Raw genomic sequence first — 25,601 nt, forward strand, 5'->3', positions numbered from 1 at the left:
ATATAAACTTTTACTGTAAGAGTATATATTTATATAGAAAAGACATAATTTATGCATTCATTTCAGCTTTAGTTATGCTGCCCTAAGAAACGAGGAAGTGAGCCATTGAGTCTTTGTACCCTTAGCAGGCTTTGCTGTGCATTTTTTGTCAGTGATCAGAGTTACAGTGACAGAAAGAAATGAAAGAACCCAAGAGCGTCATGCGTTGTAGAGATAACCGTACGTTATTAATAAAACCTTCAAAAATCATTAACTTTCCCTTCATTAAAAAAGTACAGGAAAAATAAGTTTGATTTGGTAATAAGAAGAAAATTATTATTTAAACCAAACTAGAAAAAGATACATGCAAATGAAAACATTGTCAAATAAAAATACATATTTATAAAATCCTAAAAAAGTCAGAAAGCCCATTCAGAAATTCATAAAATCAAGAACAAGAAGTGAAGACAAATTCAAATCAGCAATATTCCTTTTTATTTATTTATTAAAAGGGTATTCCTTTTAATACCCTTGAAAGTCTTGCATACAATTTTTAGTAGTCACATTCACCAATTTAATTTTTAGAAATTCATCAGCGGTCTTTGGAATACTAGGAGACAAAGGACTGTACTGTAATCTTCAGTATACAGGTAGATTCTTGCTCATTCAATAGTCCAGGTCTTCATCAAGGTATCTTAAATGCTGAACTAAAGACATAAATAGAAAGAGTGTTACTTTTCTCTTCATACGCACATACTAGAAGAATTACATTATAATGTAATATAATGTATTACATTACATCTGTCCCTCGGTCTCTTTCTCTCTCTTCCTCTCGCTCTCACAGACACACACACACACACACACACACATGCTCTCTCACTCACATATATTAAAAATCATACTACTTTCCTGAACAGAAAACTTAAATGCAAAGGTTTTCAAACTTCAGTGTGCGTAAGAATTCTTTCTATTCCAGAGAACTACAGTGGAGAAATGCCATGTTTAAAAGCACCCCCATGTGATTCTGAAGCAGTGGCTCAGTAGTGATTACTCTTTAAGGAAAAGGTAGTTTAATCATCATTTATTACATCAGAATAATATTCATATAGTTGAGATTATCAATCAAAACTACTCAATGCTCTGTGGTGACCTAAATGGGAAGGAAATCCAAAAAAGAGGGGATATATGTATAGCTGATTCACTTTGCTGTACAGTAGAAACTAACATAACATTGTAAAGCAACTATACTCCAATAAAACTTTTTTAAAAAGTCATTCACAGTCCTTAGTTTACAGTCTGTTAGAATTTTTTAATGTTTCTTTACATGTATACACAGGATAATTTTATAGATGTAAATATGTTTAATTGTATTCAATAACATGAACACAAAATTGGAATCATATTAAATTTTGTGCATGATTTTTCCTTTTTTAGTTGGCTGCACTATAATTTTTCCAGCCACTACCCCACTGATTGGCATTCATTTTGTTTCCAGCTTTTGGGCAGTACTAACAAGGCTGCAGAAAGGAACCTTGTATATTTGTTCTTACATACTAATAGCTTTATCTGTAAGGAAGAAATTTTTAGGGGTAGAATTATTGGATCGAAGGATCTGTGAAGTATGTTTTTAAAAATTAATAGAAGTTTCCAAATTGCTTTCTCCAAAGGCTACCACACTTCTCATTTCCAACAGCAATGTTTGAAATTACATTTTTCTCTGTATTCCCACCAACAAGAAATATTGGTGCTGTTTTAAATTTTTGTCTGATTTATATAAAGCAATATCTCATTGTTAATCATAATTTGAATTTCCCAGACATACTGTGAACCTGAGCATTTTAAAAATATTTAGTAGTCATTTAAAATTCATTTTTTGTGAACCGTTTTTCATAACTTTGCCCAATTATTAGATGTTGTCTTTGTCTTTGTCTTAACAATTGGTTTTATGTATATATATATATTATAATACTATATATGTTTTCTATACATATATTAACACTTTATCCTGTATACAATTTATAACAGCTCTATGTGTATGTGTATATAAATATATTACACTTTACATTTATATACTTTTAAGAATTCCGAATTTTTTCTGTCTCAATCTGTATTTCTCATATGTCATGTAAAATATCCCTACAAAAAACCCCATACTTTTGCCATATATCATTTCCAAATGTGTAGTCCTCCCAAAATCGCTTTAAAAAATAGAAAACGTGGGGCTTCCCTGGTGGCACAGTTGGTTAAGAACCCACCTGCCAATGCAGGGGACACGGGTTCGAGCCCTGGTCCAGGAAGATCCCACATGCTGTGGAGCAAGAAAGCCCGTGTGCCACAACTACTGAGCCTGCACTCTAGAGCCCGAGAGCCACAACTACTGAGCCCGTGTGCCACAACTACTGAAGCCCGTGCACCTAGAGCCCGTGCTCGGCAACGAGAGAAGACACCGCAGTGAGAAGCCTGCTCACCGCAATGAAGAGTAGCCCCCGCTCACCGCAGCTAGAGAAAGCCTGCGCGCAGCAACAAAGACCCAGTGCAACCAAAAATAAATAATAAATAAATTAATTAAAAAAAATAGAAGATGTACCTACTAACTCATTTCACCATCTTTTATTTTTGATGTATACCTTAAATTTTTTGCCTTATTCACTTTTTTTGTTACACGTTCCTCATGAAAGCAAATTATAAAATGCAAATCTGATCCTATCTTGCCCCAGCTTTATCTTCCAAAGCCCACCATCTCCCCAACAGTCCCTAAAATAAAGTATGAACATGAAATACAACAGATAAGACCATTTGTCATTGGGCTTTACCCAGCCTTCCCCGCCTAGCTTCTCATCACTCCCCTCCCTCCACGTAGCCTCTCCACACTCCCACACAAAGACTGTGAGATCTTTCGTTAAACAATCATGTCATTGTCAATAGCATCTTTTATATCTGTATCTTCAGTGCTCAGGCCACCACTTGTCATCACCAATATGTTCAATATTTTTTTTAACATAATATATTTTTGAATGAAAAACTTACTGTTCCCCAAAGGTGTGATTCTCTTCTATGCCACATTTTGTACATGCTATGTCCTTTCCCTAGAATGGTCTATCTTTCAGTCATGTGATGTTTATCTTGAACATCACATCTTCACAATCTCTCCAAACTGTCTCCAAACTGTCAAGCTTTCTATACTCCTATAGTATCTTATACTATCTTTACCCTAGCAGGCATTATGCAACTGTAGATATGTCTTATCTCTTTTCTGAAATGACTCATTATATCTTTAGAAAAGTTATTTATATTTACTTACCCAGCTTCTCCTTAGCAACATGATGTACAATTGCTATTGCTTAAAATATATGTAACTAAGGGATGGACAAGAGTCATATTTATAAAAAGTTGTTGCATATTCTGAGTATGGATATACATACAAACATAAACATATATATGGAAATACATGTGTATATACATTCTTTCTTTCTTTTTAATACCAGAGGTGTTCTCAATTCTCAAAAGGAATCTGTTTTGAACAATGATGAATAAATTCTTCTCACCCACCTCACTGGGTTATAATTCTCATTTTCCTTTTCATTGTACCTCAGAGTGGTCTCCTTCTTTCATCCAGAAATAGGAAGAGATTTAGACATAGAAATTAGTCCAGCATCATTAAAACCATCTTACTCATTGGAATTTTCTGAAAAGAAGAAAATAATTACTGGGAAATAAATCAGACCTCCCCTCAAGTGCCTTAGAAGCTCTTTGTGACCACCTAGAGGGGTGGGATAGGGAGGGTGGGAGGGAGACGCAAGAGGGAGGAGATATGGGGATATATATATATATATATATATATGTATAGCTGATTCACTTTGTTATACAGCAGAAACTAACACATGATCGTAAAGCAACTGTACTCCAATAAAGACGTTAAAAACAAAACAAAACAATGTTCACAATTAGGAAGACAAACAGTGTGATTTAAGAGGCACAGAAAGTCTTTCCTACGCCTTATATATATTTCCCTGCGTTAGTTTTGGCAAATACCAAATCCCTTGGATTGAAGAAGTGAGGCAGGTCCCTCTCAGAAGGTAGGGACTATTGAGAAGGCACTGAGCCTTCATAGAGGAGGTGGCTATTGCGATATTTCTTACAACCCAGGAGAGTTACGCTTCCTAGAGGTAGAATTGGTGCTAAATAGAAGTCAGAGGACAAAGAAAGACTTATTATGCAATGGGAAATAAGGCTAGTCCTGTGCATAAGGATGGCTTCTGATGGGATGAAGATATAGAAAGTTTAAACTTTTAGAAAAATATAATAAATATGTTAGAGAAAGGAAAGTAGCAGGGAGTGGGAATGGAAGAAACTATGAAAGAGATATGAAAAGTTTAACTTTTAGAAGATTAATTTCTGTTTTAATAAAAAGAGGTCCAAGTCATAATATTCTACCACATGGTTCCTCTGTCAGAAATAATCATGGACCTCTTAGCCAGAGGTCTCCTCTTGACTACAGTTTTTATGTTCTCTAAGAATAATTTTTAGTTCATTCCTGCTTTTCTTCCTTTTGTACATCACAGACTTCCTATTATGTCTGAGATTTCTTTCCACTACTATGTAAAGTAGAATGCCTCAGCTTCGACTGCAGCTACTGGTCTGAACCCCAGGGCTACAGACCCTCAAAGAACTCACAGACCTGAGGAATACTGTAGGTCCAGATCATCTGCCTTCAGGCAAGAATTCATCTCCCGGTATTGAATTTGGTGGACAGAATTCTCTCCTCTTGAGGAAACTGGCAACAGAGGTTGTAGTTTAGGGATCAGAGGGCCATAATAAAACTTTCCTTCCCTATGTGTGCTTTTTCCCAGCAGTGCAAACACAGCTAATCGTGACCCATGCCCTAGTCTTGTTTCCATTCCATCCTACTACCAAGCTTTACCCTCACGATGCCACAAACTCAAATGTAATAGGGTGAGGCTAAACTGGGTCTCCAGCTGCCATCTTATAACAACCCAGTCTCTCCCCCGAGGCAGCCAGCAGTCTTCTGTAATTCACTGGCAATTTATCTAGCATCTTTATAACAGTTATCCTTTCCCTTTCACTCTCACTGTAAAGTCCTTTTCATCTTTCGTCTCAACAATTTCAAAATCCTATCCTTGTCAGTAACGTGGTTTTCTTTCAACCCCTCAGACATCCCATTGCCAAACAGAACTTTGTAAGAGCCTGCCTGACTACTTCGCTCCCCTACACTATACTCTTTAATGACTACTAACCTTACTGGGCAACACAGAACTTCATTACTTGTTTCCTCCCTCTTCTTCAGCCTTATCAGGAGCTTCTCTCCTTGAACTCAACTTTTACTTCCCCCCAAAACAATAAACGTTCCATCCTTTAAGCTTCTCTACACTTGTACATTTTTTTCTCTTTCCCTGGAATGCATTTTACCCAGTTCTTTGATCTCTATCTTCAAAATTTGTCTCAAAACTTCCTAGAAGCCTCCAATACTCTCCTTCCCCTTTCAGTAAATTATTCTCTGTGCCCCTTTGCTCCTTATTCGTAATACTGTACAATAATACATTGCAATTTATTTGTTTACATATATATCTCTTCCACTAGACTGGAAATTCCATGAAGACAAAAACACTTGATTATCTGAGTCTGAACCATCTTCAGAACCTAGCACATTTCTTGATGGGACAGTGAAATCAGTAATAAGTATATAGTAGGAGCAAATAAATGTTTGGGCAATAAAGGGGTCATCCTGAACCGTACAAGCATACTCATTCTAAACTATCAATTCTATAATGTCCCAATTATACATGTGGATAATGTATAGCAATCATCAGTACAAGCAGTGCCCCTTTTCTTCTCTGAATTCTTGTTCCCTCTTTTGGGAAACTGCTTAGATCTCTACTAGGTTTCTTCTTTCTGGCCATTTGATACCTGAATCTCATTTTTTTTTTTGGTTTGATTATCCCAAGAAACTTCTTATCCCATAGAAACGTTAGAGACAACATAATGTGGCTCAGACCTGTAAGCTGCTGTCTCTGTCTTTGCTTCTGAATCCACAAGAGGAGTACGGTGAGAGAGACGAACAGAATGGCCCCAAGGATCCCAAATGCAACAACGGATGAGTGACCTGGGCACAGGTAAACATCACAAGAGGTAATGACGTCGTAGCTAAATGACCTGGGTCACCAGTTACTATCCCTCTCTTAAGTCAGATACAGGATTGCTGAAGTATATTTCAAACCCTCAGAACTTCTGACCCCAAGTATCTTAATAAGAGGGATTCTGAACAGTGCAGACAATTAGCCCCATGCTCATAATCCCCTTGGATACCTGTGGCATTTAGTGATCCTTTGTTCTTTGCAATTTCTGTAGGAGAAAAGAGGAGAGACTCAGTTCTGGGAGTAACATATGGAACCACTACGTCTGTTTCCTGTCTGAGGCTTTAGCCTCTCAACCAAGAAAATTACTCCTTCCCACCCAAAACTAGAGGTGCCTAGTTTTTCGTCTCTCTGCACACAGATACATGTAAGTTATGTGCTTGTCCTCGGTGAAGGCCAATGTATAACAACACGTGTTTTCATCATTCTTCAGACTGAAACATACATGATTCTTTCCCCACTAGATCCCTGGGTTGGTCCTTCCAGGCCTTCCATAATGCACTTCACGGCCCACCCTCTCTCTGTTGCCAGAGATTCCAAGCTCAGTCCAGACTCCCTGCACTCACCTGAGCACTTCACAGAAGCGTCCTCCTTGTGGCCACAGTCACTGTGGCCCCAGGACAGGGCAGGACAATCCCACAGGGAGGACTCATTCCCCTTGCACTTCAGTTCATTGAGCCATATGGGCCCCGTCCCCTGGCCAAACGCCGCCTCTTTTCCTGCCTCCAAAGCTAAGCCACAGCCCAGCTGTTGACACACCACCTGAGCATCGTCAAGGTCCCAGGAGTCATCACATACTGTGCCCCAGGAACCTCCATGCCAGACCTCCACACGTCCAGAACAATTAGTGGTTCCTTCCTGAAGTCTTATTTTGTCTGAAAAGCCAGAGAGAGACACCTAGATCATTTCTGAGAAGATAAAACTCCCAGGAGGTCACAGGGGAAAAGAGAGATTTGAAACTCTTTTAAAAATCTCTGTTTTAGTAAGCTGGGATGAAGTAAGAGAGTGGCATGGACATATATACACTACCAAATGTAAAATAGATAGCTAGTGGGAAGCAGCTGCATAGCACAGGGAGATCAGCTCGGTGCTCTGTGACCACCTAGAGGGGTGGGATAGGGAGGGTGGGAGGGAGACGCAAGAGGGAGGAGATATGGGAACATATGTATATGTATAACTGATTCACTTTGTTATACAGCAGCAACTAACACAGCATTGTAAAGCAATTATACTCCAATAAAGGAGAGAACTTCAAGATGGCGGAGGAGTAAGACATGGAGATCACCTTCTTCCCCACAGACACATCAGAAATATATCTACATGTGGAACAACTCCTACAGAACACCTATCGAATGCAAGCAGAAGACCTCAGACTTCCCAAAAGGCAAGAAACTCCCCATGTACCTGGGTAGGGCAAAAGAAAAAAGAATAAACAGAGACAAAAGAATAGGGACAGGACCTGCACCTCTGGGAGGGAGCTGTGAAGGGGGAAAGGTTTCCACACACTAGGAAGCCCCTTCACTGGTGGAGACGGGGGGTGGGCAGGGGAAGCTTCGGAGCCGCGGAGGAGAGCGCAGCAACAGGAGTGCGGAGGGCAAAGCGGCGAGATTCCCGCACAGAGGATCGGTGCCGACCGGCACTCACCAGCCCGAGAGGCTTGTCTGCTCACCCGCCGGGACGGGCGGGGCTGGGAGCTGAGGCTTGGGCTTCGGAAGTCAGATTCCAGGGAGAGGACTGGGGTTGGCTGCATGAACACAGCCTGAAGTGGGTTAGTGCGCCACAGCTAGCCGGGAGGGAGTAAGGGAAAAAGTCTGGACCTTCCTAAAAGGCAAGAGACCATTGTTTCGGGGTGCGCGAGGAGAGGGGATTCAGAGCACCGCCTAAACAAGCTCCAGAGGTGGGTGTGAGACGCAGCTATCAGCACAGACCCCAGAGACGGGCATGAGACGCTAAGGCTGCTGCTGCCGCCACCAAGAAGCCTGTGTGCGAGCACAGGTCACTGTCCACATCCCCCTTCCGGGGAGCCTGTGCAGCCCGCCACTGCCAGGGTCCCGGGATCCAGGGACAACTTCCCCAGGAGGACACACGGCGCACCTCAGGCTGGTGCAACATCACACTGGCCTCTGCCGCCGCAGGCTCGCCCCGCACTCCGTGCCCCTCCCTCCCCCCGGCCTGAGTGAGCCAGAGCCCCCGAATCAGCTGCTACTTTAACTCCGTCCTGTCTGAGCAAAGAACAGACGCCTTCAGATGACCTACACGCAGAGGTGGGTCCTAATCCAAAGCTGAACCCCAGGAGCTGTGCAAACAAAGAAGAGAAAGGGAAATTTTCTCCCAGAAGCCTCAGGAGCAGTGGATTAAAACTCCACAATCAACTTGATGTACCCTGCATCTCTGGAATACTTGAATAGACAAGGAATCATCCCAAAATAGAGGCGGTGGACTTTGGGAGCAACTGTAGATTTGGGGTTTGCTTTCTGCATCTAATCTGTCTCTGGTTTTATGTTTACCTTAGTTTAGTATTTAGAGCTTATTATCATTGGTAGATCTGTTTATTGGTTTGGCTGCTCTCTTTCTTTTTCTTTGTGTATAGATATACATTGCTTTTTCCTTTTTCTCTTTTTGTGAGTGTGTATGTGTATGCTTCTTTGTGTGATTTTATCTGTATAGCTTTACTTTTACCATTTGTCCTAGGGTTCTGCTTTCTGTCTTTTTTGTTTGTTTTTAGTATAGTTTTTAGTACTTGTCATCAGTGGCGGATTTCTTTATTGGTTTGGTTGCTCTCTTCTTTCTTTCTTTCATGATTATAATTTTTAATGATATTTTATTTATTTTAATAACTTTAATTTATTTTATTATTTTTTTCTTCCTTTCTTCTTTTTCTCCCTTTTCATCTGAGCCATGTGGAGGACAGGCCCTCGGTGCTCCAGCCAGGAGTCAGGCCTGTGCCTATGAGGTGGGAGAGCTGAGTTCAGGACATGGTCCACCAGAGATCTCCCAGCGCCATGTAATATCAAACGGTGAAAGCTCTCCCAGAGATCTCCATCTCAACACTAAGACCCAGCTCCGCTCAACGACCAGCAAGCTACAAGGTTGGACACCCTATGCCAAAGAACTGGCAAGACAGGAACACAACCCCACCCATTAGCAGAGAGGCTGCCTAAAATCAGAATAAGATTGCAGACACCCTAAAACACACCACCGGATGTGGTCCTGCCCACCAGAGAGGCAAGATCCAGCCTCATCCACCAGAACACAGACACCAGTTCCCTCCACCAGGAAGCCTACATAATCCACTGAAACAACCTTACCCACTGGGGGCAGACACCACAAAAAACGGGAACTACGAACCTGCAGCCTGCAAAAAGGAGACCTAAAACACAGTAAGTTAAGCAAAATGAGAAGACAGAGAAATACACAGTAGATGAAGGAGCAACGTAAAAACCCACCAGACCAAACAAATGAAGAGGAAATAGGTGGTCTACCTGAAAAAGAATTCAGAATAATGATAGTAAAGATGATCCAAAATCTTGGCAATAGAATGGAGAAAATACAAGAAACGTTTAACAAGGACGTAGAACAACTAAAGAGCAAACAAACAATGATGAAGAACACAATAAATGAAACTAAAAATTCTCTAGAAGGAATCAATAGCAGAATAACTGAGGCAGAAGAACAGATAAGTGACCTGGAAGATAAAATAGTGGAAATTAACTACTGCAGAGCAGAATAAGGAAAAAAGAATGAAAAGAATTGAGGACAGTCTCAGAGACCTCGGGAACAACATTAAATGCACCAACATATGAATTATAGGCGTCCCAGAGAAAGAAGAGAAAATATTTGTAGAGACTATAGTTGAAAACTTCCCTAATATGGGAAAGGAAACAATCAAGTCCAGGAAGCACAGAGAGTCCCATACGAGATAAATCCAAGGAGAAACATGACAAGACTCATATTAATCAAACTATCAACAATTAAATACAAAGAAAAAATATTAAAAGCAGCAAGGGAAAAACAACAAATAACATACAAGGGAATCCCCATAAGGTTAACAGGTGATCTTTCAGCAGAAACTCTGCAAGCCAGAAGGGCATGGCAGAACATATTTAAAGTGATGAAAGGGAAAAACCTACAACCAACGTTACTCTACCAAGCAAGGATCTTATTCAGATTTGACAGAGAAATTAAAACCCTTACAGATAAGCAAAAGCTAAGAGAATTCAGCACCACCAAACCAGCTTTACAACAAATGCTAAGGAAACTTCTCTAGGCAGGAAACACAAGAGAAGGAAAAGACCTATAATACCAAACCCAAATCAATTAAGAAAATGGTAATAGAAATGTACATATTGATAACTATCTTAAATGTAAATGGATTAAATGCTGCAACCAAAAGACATAGACTGGCTGAATGGATACAAAAACAAGACCCATACATATGCTGTCTACAAGAGGCCCACTTCAGACCTAGGGACACATACAGACTGAAATTGAGGGGATGGAAAAAGATATTCCATGCAAATGAAAATCAAAAGAAAGCTGGAGTAAATTCTCATATCAGACAAAATAGACTTTGAAATAAAGACTATTACAAGAGACAAAGAAGGACACTATATAATGATCAAGGGATCAATCCAAGAAGAAGATATAACAATTGTAAATATTTATGCACCCAACATAGGAGTACCTCAATACATAAGGCAAATGCTAACAGCTATGAAAGGGGAAATCGACAGTAACACAATAATAGTAGGGGCCTTTAACACGCCACTTTCACCAATGGACAGATCATCCAAAATGAAAATAAATAAGGAAACACAAGCTTTAAATGATACATTAAACAAGATGGACTTAATTGATATTTATAGGACATTCCATCCAAAAACAACAGGATACACTCTCTTCTCAAGTGCTCATGTAACATTCTTCAGGATAGATCATATCTTGGGACACAAATCAAGCCCTGGTAAATTTAAGAAAATTGAAATCGTATCAAGTATCTTTTCTGACCAAAACGCTATGAGAGGGCTTCCCTGGTGGCACAGTGGTTGAGAGTCTGCCTGCCGATGCAGGGGACACGGGTTCGTGGCCCGGTCTGGGAAGATCCCACATGCCACGGAGAGGCTGGGCCCGTGAGCCATGGCTGCTGAGCCTGTGCGTCCGGAGCCTGTGCTCCGCAATGGGAGAGGCCACAACAGTGAGAGGCCTGCATATTGCAAACAAAACAAAACAAAACAAAAACAAAAACCTCAACAAAATACTAGCAAACGGAATCCAACAGCACATTAAAAGGATCATACACGATGATCAAGGGGGTTTATCCGAGGAAAGCAAGGATTCTTCAATATACACAAAACAATCAACATGATACACCATATTAACAAACTGAAGGATAAAAACCATATGGTAATCTCAATAGATGCAGAAAAAGCTTTTGACAAAATTCAACACCCATTTATGATAAAAACCCTTCAGAAAGTAGGTAAAGAGGGAACTTACCTCAACATAATAAAGGTCATATATGACAAAACCACAGCCAACATCGTTCTCAATGGTGAAAAACTGAAACCATTTCCACTAAGATCAGGAACAAGACAAGGTTGCCCACTCTCACCACTATTATTCAACATAGTTTTGGAAATTTTAGCCACAGCAATCAGAGAAGAAAAAGAAATAAAAGGAATCCGAATCAGAAAAGAATAAGTAAAGCTGTCACTGTTTGCAGATGATATGATACTATACATAGAGAATCCTAAACATGCTACCAGAAAACTACTAGAGCTAATCAATGAATTTGGAAAAGTAGCAGGATACAAAATTAATGCACAGAAATCTCTTGTATTCCTATACACTAATGATGAAAAATCTGAAAGTGAAATTAAGAAAACACTCCCATTTACCAATGCAAGAAAAAGAATAAAATACCTAGGAATAAACCTACCTAAGGAGACAAAAGACCTGTATGCAGAAAACTATAAGACACTGATGAAAGAAATTAAAGATGATACATATAGATGGAGAGATATACCATGTTATCGGATTGGAAAAATCAACATTGTGAAAATGACTATACTACCCAAAGCAGTGTACAGATTCAATGCAATCCCTATCAAACTACCACTGGCATTTTTCACAGAAGTAGAACAAAAAATTTCACAATATGTATGGAAACACAAAAGACCCCGAAGAGCCAAAGCAATCTTGAGAAAGAAATATGGAGCTGGAGGAATCAGGCTCTCTGACTTCAGACTATACTACAAAGCTACAGTAATCAAGACACTATGGTACTGGCACAAAAACAGAAATATAGATCAATGGAACAGGACAGAAAGCCCAGAGATAAACCCACGCATATATGGTCACCTTATTTTTGATAAAGGAGGCAAGAATATACAATGGAGAAAAGACAACCTCTTCAATAAGTGGTGCTGGGAAAACTGGACAGCTACATGTAAAATAATGAAATTAGAACAGTCCCTAACACCATACACAAAAATAAACTCGAAATGGATTAAAATTTACAAATTTTACAAGCAAATTTACAAGCAGCTCATGCAGCTCAATATCAAAAAAACAAACAACCCAATCCAAAAATGGGCAGAAGACCTAAATAGACATTTCTCCAAAGAAGATATACAGATGGCCAACAAACACATGAAAGAATGCTCAACTTCACTAATCATTAGGGAAATGCAAATCAAAACTACAATGAGGTATCACCTCACACCAGTTAGAATGGCCATCATCAAAAAATCTAGAAACAATAAATGCTGGAGCAGGTGTGGAGAAAAGGGAACCCTCTTGCACTGTTGGTGGGAATGTAAATTGATACAGTCACTATGGAGAACAGTATGGAGGTTCCTTAAAAACTAAAAATAGAACTACCATATGACCCAGCAATCCCACTACTTGGCATATACCCTGAGAAAACCATAATTCAAAAAGAGTCATGTACTACAATGTTCATTGCAGTTATATTTACAATAGCCAGGATGTGGAAGCAACCTAAGTGTCCATTGACAGATGAATGGATAAAGAAGATGCGGCACATGTATACAATGGAATATTACTCAGCCATAAAAAGAAACGAAATTGAACTATTTGTAGTGAGATGGTTGTACCTAGAGTCTGTCCTACAGAGTGAGGTAAGTCAGAAGGAGAAAAACAAATACCATATGCTAACACATATAAGTGGAATAAAAAAATAAAATGGTTCTGAAGAACCTAGGGGCAGGACAGGAATAAAGACACAGATGTAGAGAATGGACTTTAGGACACAGGGAGGGGGAAGTGTATGCTGGGTAGAAGTGAGAGAGTGTCATGGACATATATACACTACCAAATGTAAAATAGATAGCTAGTGGGAAGCAGCTGCATAGCACAGGGAGATCAGCTTGGTGCTTTGTGTCCACCTAGAGGGGTGGGATAGGGAGGGTGGGAGGGAGACGCAAGAGGGAGGAGATATGGGGATATATGTATATGTATAGCTGATGCACTTTGTTATAAAGCAGCAACTAACACACCATTGTAAAGCAATTATACTCCAATAAAGATGTTTAAAAATAAAAGGATTATGATATAAAAAAATATGTTTTAAAACTTTGCTTATTTAATGTGTATTTTAAATTTTACTTTTTTTTTTCTTTTTCTTTTTTGCGGTATGCGGGCCTCTCACTTTTGTGGCCTCTCCCATTGCGGAGCACAGGCTCCGGACGTGCAGGCTCAGCGGCCATGGCTCACGGGCCCAGCCACTCCGCAGCATGTGGGATCTTCCCGGACCGGGGCACGAACCCGTGTCCCCTGCATCGGCAGGCGGACTCTCAACCACTGCGCCACCAGGGAAGCCCTAAATTTTACATTTTTACAAAATTCATCTTTTATGAAAGTATATGTCCCTCCAGCAAACTGGGTGTATTTCGTCCTGGACATAAGAATATTAGTGTGACACGTGAAACTAACACAGCATTGTAAGTCAACTATACTCCAATAAAATTTTTTAAAAAAGAATGTTAGTGTGACTTAGGAAATGTCAAATAGATAAAGTTAACATTGTAAATATATAATGTTAAATTCTCTCAAACTGCCAGGTAGATAGAAATCTTCTTCCAGCTTAAAAAGGTGTAGAATGGGAAAATAATTCAGGATTGATCTTTCTGACTGCTTTATATTAAGTGTGACGAGATACTATTTGAAAGAAAAATGGGGCGATTCAATAGTCAAATGCTGAATTACATATTCTCTTCTCCTCATTTGTTCACAGAGATAGCAACTGAATAAAATTTTGAGAAGACCGTCAGAGTATGATAGTTTTTGGGGAAATGATCACTGATCCTGAGTACCTGCAGGCCAACTTAAATACAACCCATTACATTATCCAGGTAGAATAAGGATTAACCAAAGTTTACTCATTCTTGCTTAGTTAGATCAGAAGATGCTAGTGGAGCTACAGAATGGAAGTTTCATACAGTCCAACAGATACTCACTGGCACACGAGATCCAGGTCTCCTCCGAGGGGCTGGCCAGTCTCTTCTTCCATGGAGATGATGGGCACTGCCATAAGGTGTCAGGCCCTTTAGGACACTGAACATTGTCCACCCACATGTGTCCGGACATCGTCTTGTCTGAAGATGCAGGGATGATGCTCCCTTTGTCCGCACAGCCCAGCTGCCTGCATACCACTCCCACCGTGGCTGCAGACATGTTACTCTTGCCAACGCTGCCCCAAACTCCATTGTAAAAAACTTCCAGGTGTCCTGCACAGGTCTCTCTGCTGGTTTCACTGATGAGTCTCAGAGACATGAACTCTGGGGTGAGATAGAGAGTTAGCAGTTTTAAATCTTTTCTGAAGATTCAGAGGACTCTCTCTCTTTACTCTGATGTGAAAATGGATTTAAAAATAGGTACGATACACTAGTAATTTCATTACTAGTAATTCTTTAGAAACTTCTGGATGATTTGGTAGATTTTGTTAAAATATAGTATTTGTTCTATAAATATTTCTGGTTTTCTAGTCTTGGATTTTGTAATTAGAGACCTCTTTAGAATGCCAACAGTGATTCTAAGTTGACTTCTAAACCTTAATCAAAGGCTCAGAGCCTTTTATGAATTACATAGTTTGGATTTTTTTTCTCCCTAAATTACTGTACTTTTAGCTTTCTAACCCTATTCTGTTCATTTTTGGGCAGTTGTCCTTGATAGTTAAAATTTATTGAGATACTCAGCCACTAAAACCAATGTTTTATATACATTTCCTTAAAATGAAATATTTCCCTCTCTGACACTTCACAGTTCTGTTGTGTATGTCCTCTACCAGATTTACGTCACTGAATGTGATCGATAGTAAAATCTCTTCTGGCGTACAGAATTTGTCACTTCCCTAAGTCACAGCACTCTTTTTTTCCCATACACTACAACTGAGTACATTTCTGTACTTCACAATGCTTTCTAAAATCTTACCATGTAGACAAAACAAGAGCAGTGTCCTGTTATGGTAATTTATCTGTCATTAAAAATGACTTGGGCGTGGTGATTATCTTCTTCTCTGTAGAATGTAGCACCAAATGTACTTCTGCTGTCCTTTTTAATCTACTTTATTAATACAGCTATCGTCAAGTGGTACACTAAATCCTTACCCAACATCCAGCTCCACATATGTTTATAAAAGAACTTATGATTAGTTTTGCTGTCATTTTCATGATATGCAAACTCACTTCTGAATTTTTCTCTTTCTGATATGATACTACCTTGCACATGAGGTAGCACTAATTCATCAAATCCACACTTCTGGCAGCCTGAATCTCACAAGTGTTCCCTCTGAACCTGTATTTTAGGGAATTTGCTCAGATTAATATCCTTCACTACCCTTTGCCCCACCTCAGTCCTTTCTTATACAATTATAATCAATTGTAATTATGCAGAACTTACCTGAGCAGATAACTCCTGCATCCTCCTTATGCCTGCAGTTATGCCGCCCCCAGCCATGGGAATGGCATTGCCAAATACGAGATTCTTTTCCATTACAGTTCACCTCATCCAGCCAGATGGGCCCTGTTCCTTCCCCAAAATGAGCAGAACCGATGGCATTAATGGCCCCTCCACAGCCCAGCTGTTTGCACACCACGTGGGCATCATTCAGGTCCCAGCTGTCATCACAGATGGTGCCCCAGGAGCCCTCATGATAGATCTCTATTCTCCCAGCACAACGCCCGCCTCCATTTACCAGGCGAAGTTGACCACTCCCTGCAAAGAGAAAATAAAATATAAATGCATTTCTAAGGATTTTGAGATCATTTTCATAGACTGGTCACTGATTCTTACCTATGCAGGGAACACCACTTTCTTCTGAAAAAAGAGAGCTTGTTGGGTCCGAGGATGATAAATTGCACGGGGGTAGCGTCTGACTCTGGTTTCCTGCAAACACCAAACGTCATCAGTCACAAGAGATACAAAAAGTTGGGGTGAGGAAAGGAGGTCAGCTGGAGTGTTAAATAGGTGCGCTAGGACAAACATAGCTTTAGAGAAAGGTGGGTGGGTCAACCAGGCTGGGAATGAATCAGGTACTCTGAGAAGGCACATGGTTAAGCACTAAATAATGATGAGGCCCATGAAAATTAAGTTTACTTTCCCTCTGAAAAGATAAATGAAGTTACTATTCTGGCACACTTCTCACGATCCCTCAAAACGGATCACTCCCTTTTACTTCTGTTCTTCGCTATCGTTACGCCCTCTCTTAAGGCACACCACCGTGGGAGAGGCTCATCGTTGGCCTTTTTCTCTTACCTGAGCAGATTACAGAGGCCACTTGCCCCACAGAACACAGCGACGCACCCAGAGCAGTCATGGGACAATCTCCCATGTGCCGCTCAGTCCCCGTGCAGTGAAACATGTGCCTCCAGACCTGCCCGCTTCCTTTCCCAAAAGGTGCTCCTCTTGGGGTAGAAAGGGCAACTCCGCATTTAAGCTGCTGGCAGAGAACATGAGCATCTTCCATGTCCCAGTGAGAGTTGCAGAGAGATCCCCACGTCCCAAGAATCTTGAGCTCCACTCTTCCCTCACATGGGGACTTGCCATGAACCAAGCGAACTTCTGTGTATCCTGAAAGGAGACAGGGCTGTAAAAAGATGTCTGTGACTACCTAACCCTACCCTCTTCACAGTATGGGAACACGTTGAACATGTGCTCTGGGCCTCACTTGAGCAGACTACTCCAACGTCCCTGCTGTGTCTACAAGTCCCGTCTGGGCGGGGTGCTACTGGACAGAGTGAAAGATGGGACTCGTGCCCCTCACACTGGAATTCTTCAGCCCAGATCTGTCCGTTTCCTTCTCCAAAGTGAGCTCCCCCCAGGATAGAGACGACTGTGCCGCATTGTAATTCCCTGCATAGCACGCTGGCCGCTTCCAGAGAGAAGTCAGAATCACAGACGGTGCCCCAGGTGTCGCCATGTTTCACTTCAACACGACCAGAGCAGGGAATGTCCCCTCCGACTAGTCTGGGTTCCCTGTGGGCTGAAAAATAATATTTCAGTGAGAGACAACATGATTCCAAGATTTTCCTTCATGATGAGAGTGAGGCAGGGAGTGAAAAGTGAGAAAGGGAAGCTATTCTCTCCTCTTGGCTTTTCTGCCTAGAGTTCGGCTTAGCAAATTCCAGACCTCCCCATCCTTCATTGGACCACTTCATCAGAGACAGTTCTGGAACTTTGCCTCCTGGAACCTGTAATTCCTGGAGCATGATTACTCTTTCCTTTCAGTATTTTGCCTATATTAAGCATCACATTGGAGACCACAGATAATGGGTGTCCATTCTTTCTACTTTTTAGCCCTATATGCAGTCCTTCACCCAAGCGGTCTGCCCCAACCATTTCAAATGGTTCTAGGTAAGGATTTTTAATATATCAACACTTCCTGTTTCTAAAATGAACAGCAGACCTCTTCTTCCCTGTCACACTTGACCCGAGATGCTCCTTTTCCCTGTTTTCTCCTCCTTCCTGCCTGACAGAACCTTTCGTGTGTTCCCCAACCAAAGTTCTATCCTCCTTTCTCATCTTCTCAATGGACATCTTCTCTTACCTGCCAATAAATATGTTTTCATCTATACATTTCTCTTTAAATTTATATGTATAAGCAGATCTACTTGGACATCTGGAACTTAAGGTGTTCAAAATGGAATGAATTATGTACTGACAAGCCCATGATATTCCTTACTCAATTAATGGTATCCAGGACCAAATTAGAATCACCTGAAATTGGACCCCCTTTTTATCTCCCCATAAATCATGGTAATAATGATAGTAGTGAATATTAAAGTGAACACTTATCTTGTGTGTGTGTGTATATATATATATATATATATATATATATATGGCATTTTAGTAAGTATTTAACAAACATTATTTCATCCTTACAATTGCCTTAGGGTATAACTATTAATAACATTCCAGTTTTACAGACAAGGAAACTAAAACATAGAGAACTGTAGTAATTTGCTAAGGTCGCACAGCAAATTAGTGAAGGGCAAGGATTTGAAGCCAGGCAGTATACTAGAGAGCCTAGAATCGTGATCCCCTACAATACACCACACATGAAGAAGCCACCAGTATGTGTCAGTCCTCCAGCATACTTTTCCTCCATATTTACAGTTACTTTGATGTAATTTGTCATCATATGTCATGTAGACTTTTTATGTATTTATTTAATTTATTTATTTTTGGCTGCATTGGGTCTTCGTTGCTGCACGCGGGCTTTTCTCTAGTTGCGGCGAGCGGGGGCTACTCTTCGTTGTGGTGCACGGGCTTCTCATTGCAGTGGCTTCTCTTGTTGCGGAGCACAGGCTCTAGGTACATGGTCTTCAGTAGTTGTGGCTCATGGGCTCTAGAGCGCAGGCTCAGTAGTTGTGGCGCACGGGCATAGTTGCCCCGCGGCATGTGGGATCTTAGTTCCCCAACCAGGGATCGAACCCATGTCCCCTGCATTGGCAGGCGGATTCTTAACCACTATGCCACCAGGGAAGCCCTGTCATGTAGACTTTTGCAATAGCTTCCTAAGTGGTCTCCTAGCTTCTAAATCCTCTTTCCAATAAATCTACACCATGACCAAGAGTGTATTATTGAAGTTCAAATATTTTCATGTAATTTCTTTGTCTTCAAGGTAAGTCGGTGTTTCTTTACTACTTATATAATAATTTATCTTTTTAACAAATATTATTAAGAACCTACAATATTTTAGGCATTGGATGGGCACAGAGTTCAGTCTATCAGTGAGGATAGATCATTCTAGTACTACTAATAATAATCATAACCACAGTAGCTAACATGTATTGATCACTTGCTGTGTAATTCCCATGAGGGAGTAGATATTATTATTATTATTATCACCATTTTTTTCTTTTGAGGAAATTGCAGCACAGAGAGCTTTGGCAGCTTCCCCAATATCACCCATCTATTCAAATTAAGGGGGGGTAATAAGCATTGTTTTCTTAGCATACTTGAAAATACTCTATGATGTCACCTGAAAAGCCTTAACATCTATTACTCTACCAATCATACCGGATACCTCAGCCTAAATGTGCTTTCTCAAGCTTCTGTACCTCTGCAGACACTTTTCTCTCTACTTATTACGTATTTCCCAACCTTATGTACCTGGGAAAAAATTACTTCTTTTCAAGGCTGCTCAGTTTCTCATTAATTGCTCTCTCCTTCAAGAACACATAATTTAGTAGAAGATACACATGTTCAAATAATAATTTGAGTCCAAAACTAGATACATATTTTAGATACAAAACTAACAAATGAAGGAGTCACCAGCTCTATTAAATCTGAACTGAGTTTGATAAAAAGATGAGGAGTTTGCCAAGTAAATAATGTGTGATACGGCATTTAAAGAATACAGTCATGAAATAGCATGATGTCATTGAGAAATTATGGATAATTTACCATGGTTGGAATTTCAAACGTAAAGAAAAGACACACCAGAAATAAAGCTGAAGAAATGGGGCTCAGGTTTTAAGGACATTCTTTGCCGGGTTGAGAGCACACTCATCAAGATAAGTGTGAGTTTCTTTTAACATATTCAGCGGTAATTCAAGTTACGTGCGAGATACAAACTATTTCCTTTAATTTATCTTAAAAGAGAGGAAAGAAAGGAAATGCATATGAAATTGGACTTTCTAAAAGGTATAAGTCTTTTAGAGATGCCTGCTGTTAGATATCACTAATTTTTACGATCCCTCAACATTACTATCAGCATGACACAGATATACTATCAGCCCTCGCCAATTTCCTAAAGTGTTCTAGATCTTACTATATTCTCTATTATAGAAGCATAAAATAACTCAGCACGCAAAAATTTCACCACTTATCCATTAAATATGTACAAAGCAAGTTCTATCCAAATTTGAGTTGAAGAACACGTTGCTTTCTAAACACAGCTAAGACTTTAAAGCAAATAATGCCTCTACAACACAAATAATGAGATTCTTGAGTCAAGTCCTTGATTTAATCTTGTTGAATCATTATTTGAGCATGAAATTCCTCCAAGATATCATTAGCTAATATTCATATAATCCTATTCCACTTTTGGACAGACCTAAACCTTGAAATAAAAACAGTTTCTTAGATTGAGCCGAATTCAGCTTTCTTTTAACCTCTTGCTCTCTCATCTAGATCAATCTCGAACAAAATAAAACACAACCAGTGAAAAAACAACCTCCCCCCAACCAAAAAAAAGCAAAAACAAATAACTTTCTCTTTAATGGTGAAAACCTGTGAAGCACTTGAAAACAAGTCCCTTCTGTAAGTATCCTCTTATTTCCTTTGTCATAAAATATTTGAGTTCAGGGCAAAAGAGAAATTCTTCCACCCAGAAATGTCTTGGAGACTGTATCCTCAGCCTTTATTTCATGAATCTGCTTGTAAAACATTAATCTGTACCACAGATTGGCTTCCTTATACCATTTACTCTGTGTACATGGTTAGAATATTGGTAATTTACCCCTTTAAGGGATTTTTTTTTCCTGTTAAACCTATGAGTGCATTTTAACATAAAAGCCATTAATTGAATTTTTGTGCCTGGATTTAGCTCCTTTAATCAATAAGTTAAACTTTCCCTGACATCAGTAACTAAATCTGTATCCATTTCTTTCTGTAGAAATGAAGAAATGAAGAAATGGAGAAATGAAGAACAAATATAAGAAATAATTAATTAGAGTTACTTCCTTTCGTTTAGTAATAGATAAAATACACAATATGCTTTAAAGAAGCATTGATACATTTTCATCATTTATTCCTTTCCAGACTCTGAAGAAGTATAAATCATTCTAGTCCCAAAATTATTTTTTAGACTTTAGTAAAATAAAACACAACTCAAATGAACTATTTCTTAGGTTCAGATGTCCTCTACAGCAAATATACAGTCATCACAAACAAAATGTCCGGGATTCAAAGCAATTTTGTGACCAAAATTCTTAGACTTCTTCGTAGCTGGCTTGTCTAAACTACGTGTCAGGGATAAATTGTTACTTTGTCTTTCTAGTCTTCCAGCTTTACTTAGTTCTGGCCTCTATCAGCCATAAAACCTTGTGCTTTATAAAAAGTCTAAGAATTTGAACAGATTATGGAATTCGTAGTTTGAACTTGACAGGCACAGAGACGGTATTTCCATAACTTTTTCCTGGAAATCTTCTGAAAGTATCAAGTAATCAAAAAATAAAATTACAAACTCTATTTCTAGAAAAACAAGGAGAGAGCTAAAATCTAGGCCCCAAAATAAGTATTAATAGAAGAGCTTCCAAAAAGCTACAGAAATATAGTAAGAGAGTTTACAAAAGGAAGCAAAGTGCACATACGGCAGATAGCAAACAAAAATATAATTTTGTAAAGAGAGGGGCCCACCTTAAGTTGCAGATTAATGCTATGTGCGATTTCTATTATAGGCGGCTTAATAGAATCCTAAATAATTCAGAATGTGTTATCGTAAGTGAGGTACTCTAGTAATAAAATCTAAATTTTGGATGTGGTTGAATGGAATTCATGGGCAGAATATACTAATGACTCAGATATTGTAGGCCGGAAAGCTAATAAGTCATGTTATCCATGGTAAGATATTTGGACAAATGTCACCTTGAAAAGAAAACCACGTGCTTACTAAAGCCGAAAACTTTGAGAACATACTGGGAAAAGTGTAAAAAAAGAAAAGTATACTTTTATAAAGGTATAAAGAAAGAAAAATATCAGAATGTTGACATGGCATGAATCCTCCTTGCCACTTTTAACACTTGAGAGAGAGGTAAGCTCAGTCTAGAAGAAGCTAGACTGCAAGAAGAAATGGAAGGATAAATACTAATTTCGTGAGGGAGTGGCAAATAAATTAAGAGGAAGGGCCTGGTCACAGGACAGATCAAAGTACGCAATTGATTCTTTGTTGCTACCTTCACATGGCATTGGGTTAAAGCAAACAGACTAGAAGCCTACTAAGTTTGGAGAGAATTTTTTGCTCACTTTGAGGGCAGCCGACGTCGGCTAATGATTACTCAACCCTAAAAGCGATCCAAGGGTCCCTAAATCAGTATCAGCAGAGAGTGGGTTGTGAAAGCTGTGCAGCCCCCGGACAGGTATACTCTCCAAACTGAACTTAGAATTGACTATGAGAAAGACGCACTAGGAAGTACTGCCCTGAGAAGAGCACCTGGGCTCATGAAGGACAGCGCGCAGAGAGCAGCTTCTCAGAGGGCAGAACCAGGTCTATCTAACTGGCTCACCAACACATTTCATCACTTGCAGGGCAACTCATTATCCTTGTCCAGTAGCATTTGATAAATTACTGCAGAAGAACAACTCTAGGTGTTTCTTGGTGACCACAGCACCACCCAAACAGCCTTAAACTTCTTACCTATTTGACTTATTTTAAATGAGAAAAAAAATGTTTTTTTCTTTAGCCACTCAGGTGGTATTTCTTGTAGTTGCCGCTGAACTTCATACTAATTAAATAAAATAAATTAATAGGAAAATAGACAACCCTTTCTAAATTTAGAAGGAAATTATCAGACATACAAACATGCTTACACATTCCCAAACACATGCAAAGGCCCCATAAAGGTCATAGAGTGAAATATGTTTTCAGTTGTAGCATATTACACGACAATAAATATTATGTCATATATAGTTATGACAACATAATAACGCATAATATGACTAAGTTAAGGTCAAATACATCTCCCATTTCAAAAAAGTAACTCTATCAGAGTCCTTTTCAACATAAATCCCAATTCTATTATGAGTACAAGTGACGCACCTGGAACAAAATTATTTGTAAAGGTTGAAAGTAAGAGAATAGAAAATAAAGCAACAGGTGAGATATTAACATCAGACAAATTTGATTCAGAACAAAAATTTGGGGGGAATTTCCTGGCGGTCCAGTAGTTAGGACTCCTCGCTTTCACTGCCGAGGGCGCAGGTTCAATCCCTGGTCGGAGAACTAAGATCCCACAAGCTGTGTGGCATAGCCAGAAAAAAAAAATTGTTCAACCATAAAAGATGGAAACCTTATAATACTAAAAAGAGCAATTCACAATGACCACATAACAGTCATAGGAAGTTCTGTGTCCCAGATTCACAGAGCATCAATTCATCAATTATACGATATAGCTACTGGTACACTCAGTGGAAAACCTATAACCTCAAATGGTTATATTAATAAACAGGAAAGAATCAAAATTAATTAAGCATCCAACTTGAGAAGTTAAGTCTCATATCGGGCTCCCAGCCCAGGGATCCTGCACCAGGAAGACAAGCGCAGGGGTCCTGCACCCCCAGAACGTTTGGCTTTGAAGGCCAGCAGGGCTTACTTTTGGGAGAGCCGAGGGTTGTGGGAAATAGAGACTCCACTCATAAAGGACACACACAAAATCTCACCCTCTCCGGGACACAGGGCAGAAGCAGTAATTTGAAAGAAGCCTGGGTCAGATCCACCTGCTGACCTTGGAGAGCCCCCCGGAGAGGCAGGAGGTGACTGGAGTTCACCCTGAGAACATAGACACTGGCAGCAGTCATTTTGGGGAGCTCATTCTACCACAAGGATACTGGTGTTAGAAAAAGTCATTTTTGGAATCCTCTCTTCAGCTTATTAGCACCAGGACTCAGACCCACTCACCAGCCTGTCAGCACCAGTACTGTGAGACCAACCAATTTATCAGGCAGCAACACCCCTCCCCCACTACTGCCCCTACCAGCAGGCAGGCTTCCTTGAGACATCCTGAGCCCACAGCTACCCTGGAACATGGCCCTGCCCACCAGAGGGCCCAGGACCCAGCCCCACACGACCGTGGGCCGGCACTAGCGTAGGGACCACTAGGGCCCTGCAGCCAGAGCCCCTGGGACCCGGCTCCACCCACCAGAGGGCTGGTGCTGGCCCTGGGACAAGCCTTATCCCCCAGTGGACAGACCCCAGCCCTAGGACCACCGTAGCCCCACAACCTGCCTTGTCAGGACACAGCCCACCCACCAGGAGGCCAGTACCAGCACCTCTGGGACCCTGGCCCTGTCCATCAGCAGGCCAACACCAGCTCTGGGATTCCTGGGCCCTATAGCTGGGACCCCAGGACCTGTCTACCTTCCAGTGGCTGGCATTAGCCCCAGGACATGGCTTCATGCATCAGTAGGTGGGCACCAGCCCCAGGATCCCTTGGACATTGGTCCCACTGACAAGCAGGTGGACACCAACTCTGAGACATGTTGGACCCCTCAGCCATCTGCCCCAGGAACCAGCTCCACTCACCAGCAGGCCAACACTAGCTTTGGGACACCCCGGAACCCACAGCCAGCCATGTCAGGAAAAAGCTCTACCCACCAGCAGTATGACACTAGATCTGAGAACTCTGGCTCTGCAATCACCCATTGTAGAACCTGGCTCAACCCACAGTGAAACAGCACTAGTCCTGGGACACCCCTGGTCTCTGCAGCCAGCTACCCCATGCCAAACACATCAGAAGGACTTGTGCAGTCAACATGGGGGGCAACCCTAGAGCATATAGCTCTGGTGACCAGAGGGGAGTGTGCTGCTGAAACATAGGACATTTCCCACAAAAGGCCATTTCTCTAAGTTTGGGAAATGTAACCAATCTACCAGATATGTAGAACTGAAAACAGCAAGTTAGGCAAAATAAGGCAACAGAGGAACATACTGCAAACAAAGGAACAAGATAAAACCCCAGAATAAGAACTAAGTGAAGTGCAGATAGGCAATCTACCTGATATCAAACGCAATGGTGAAAAGCTGAAAGCATTTCCTCTAAGATCAGGAACAAAGGCAAGGATGCTCACTCTTGCCATTTTTATTCAACATAGTATCTAAAGTTCTAGGAACAGCAATCAGACAAGAGAAAGAAATAGAAGGAATCTAAACTGGAAAGGAAGAAGTAATACTGTCACTGTTTGCAGATGACATGATACTGTATATAGAAAGTCCTAAAGACGCCGCCA

At 40.5% G+C, this 25,601-nt stretch overlaps 1 protein-coding gene across 3 annotated transcripts in view; it reads right to left on the reverse strand.

Annotated features, from left to right (window-relative positions):
* Positions 1–451: 451 nt before the first annotated feature.
* CD163 (CD163 molecule) overlaps positions 452–25,601 on the reverse strand; it is a 34,828-nt gene continuing 9,678 nt past the window's right edge. The window contains exons 7-17 of one of the 3 annotated variants that reach the window (XM_027093107.1): positions 17,320–17,634; positions 16,908–17,222; positions 16,446–16,538; positions 16,053–16,367; positions 14,612–14,932; positions 6,698–7,006; positions 6,304–6,339; positions 5,993–6,100; positions 4,658–4,753; positions 3,529–3,581; positions 452–686 (exon numbers count right to left, since the gene is read on the reverse strand). In XM_027093107.1, coding sequence (XP_026948908.1) covers positions 3,559–3,581; positions 4,658–4,753; positions 5,993–6,100; positions 6,304–6,339; positions 6,698–7,006; positions 14,612–14,932; positions 16,053–16,367; positions 16,446–16,538; positions 16,908–17,222; positions 17,320–17,634 — 1,931 coding nt within the window. In that variant the 3' untranslated portion in view covers positions 452–686; positions 3,529–3,558. Of the gene's footprint in view, positions 687–3,528; positions 3,665–4,657; positions 4,754–5,992; positions 6,101–6,303; positions 6,340–6,697; positions 7,007–14,611; positions 14,933–16,052; positions 16,368–16,445; positions 16,539–16,907; positions 17,223–17,319; positions 17,635–25,601 lie in introns of all 3 variants that reach the window. The other 2 variants (XM_027093109.1, XM_027093108.1) reach the window with 2 other exon arrangements.

The sequence above is a fragment of the Aethalodelphis obliquidens genome, unplaced genomic scaffold, assembly GCF_003676395.1.
Source record: "Aethalodelphis obliquidens isolate GAN/ISIS:26980383/991018 unplaced genomic scaffold, ASM367639v1 scaffold83, whole genome shotgun sequence".
Classification (NCBI taxonomy): Eukaryota; Metazoa; Chordata; class Mammalia; order Artiodactyla; family Delphinidae; genus Aethalodelphis; species Aethalodelphis obliquidens.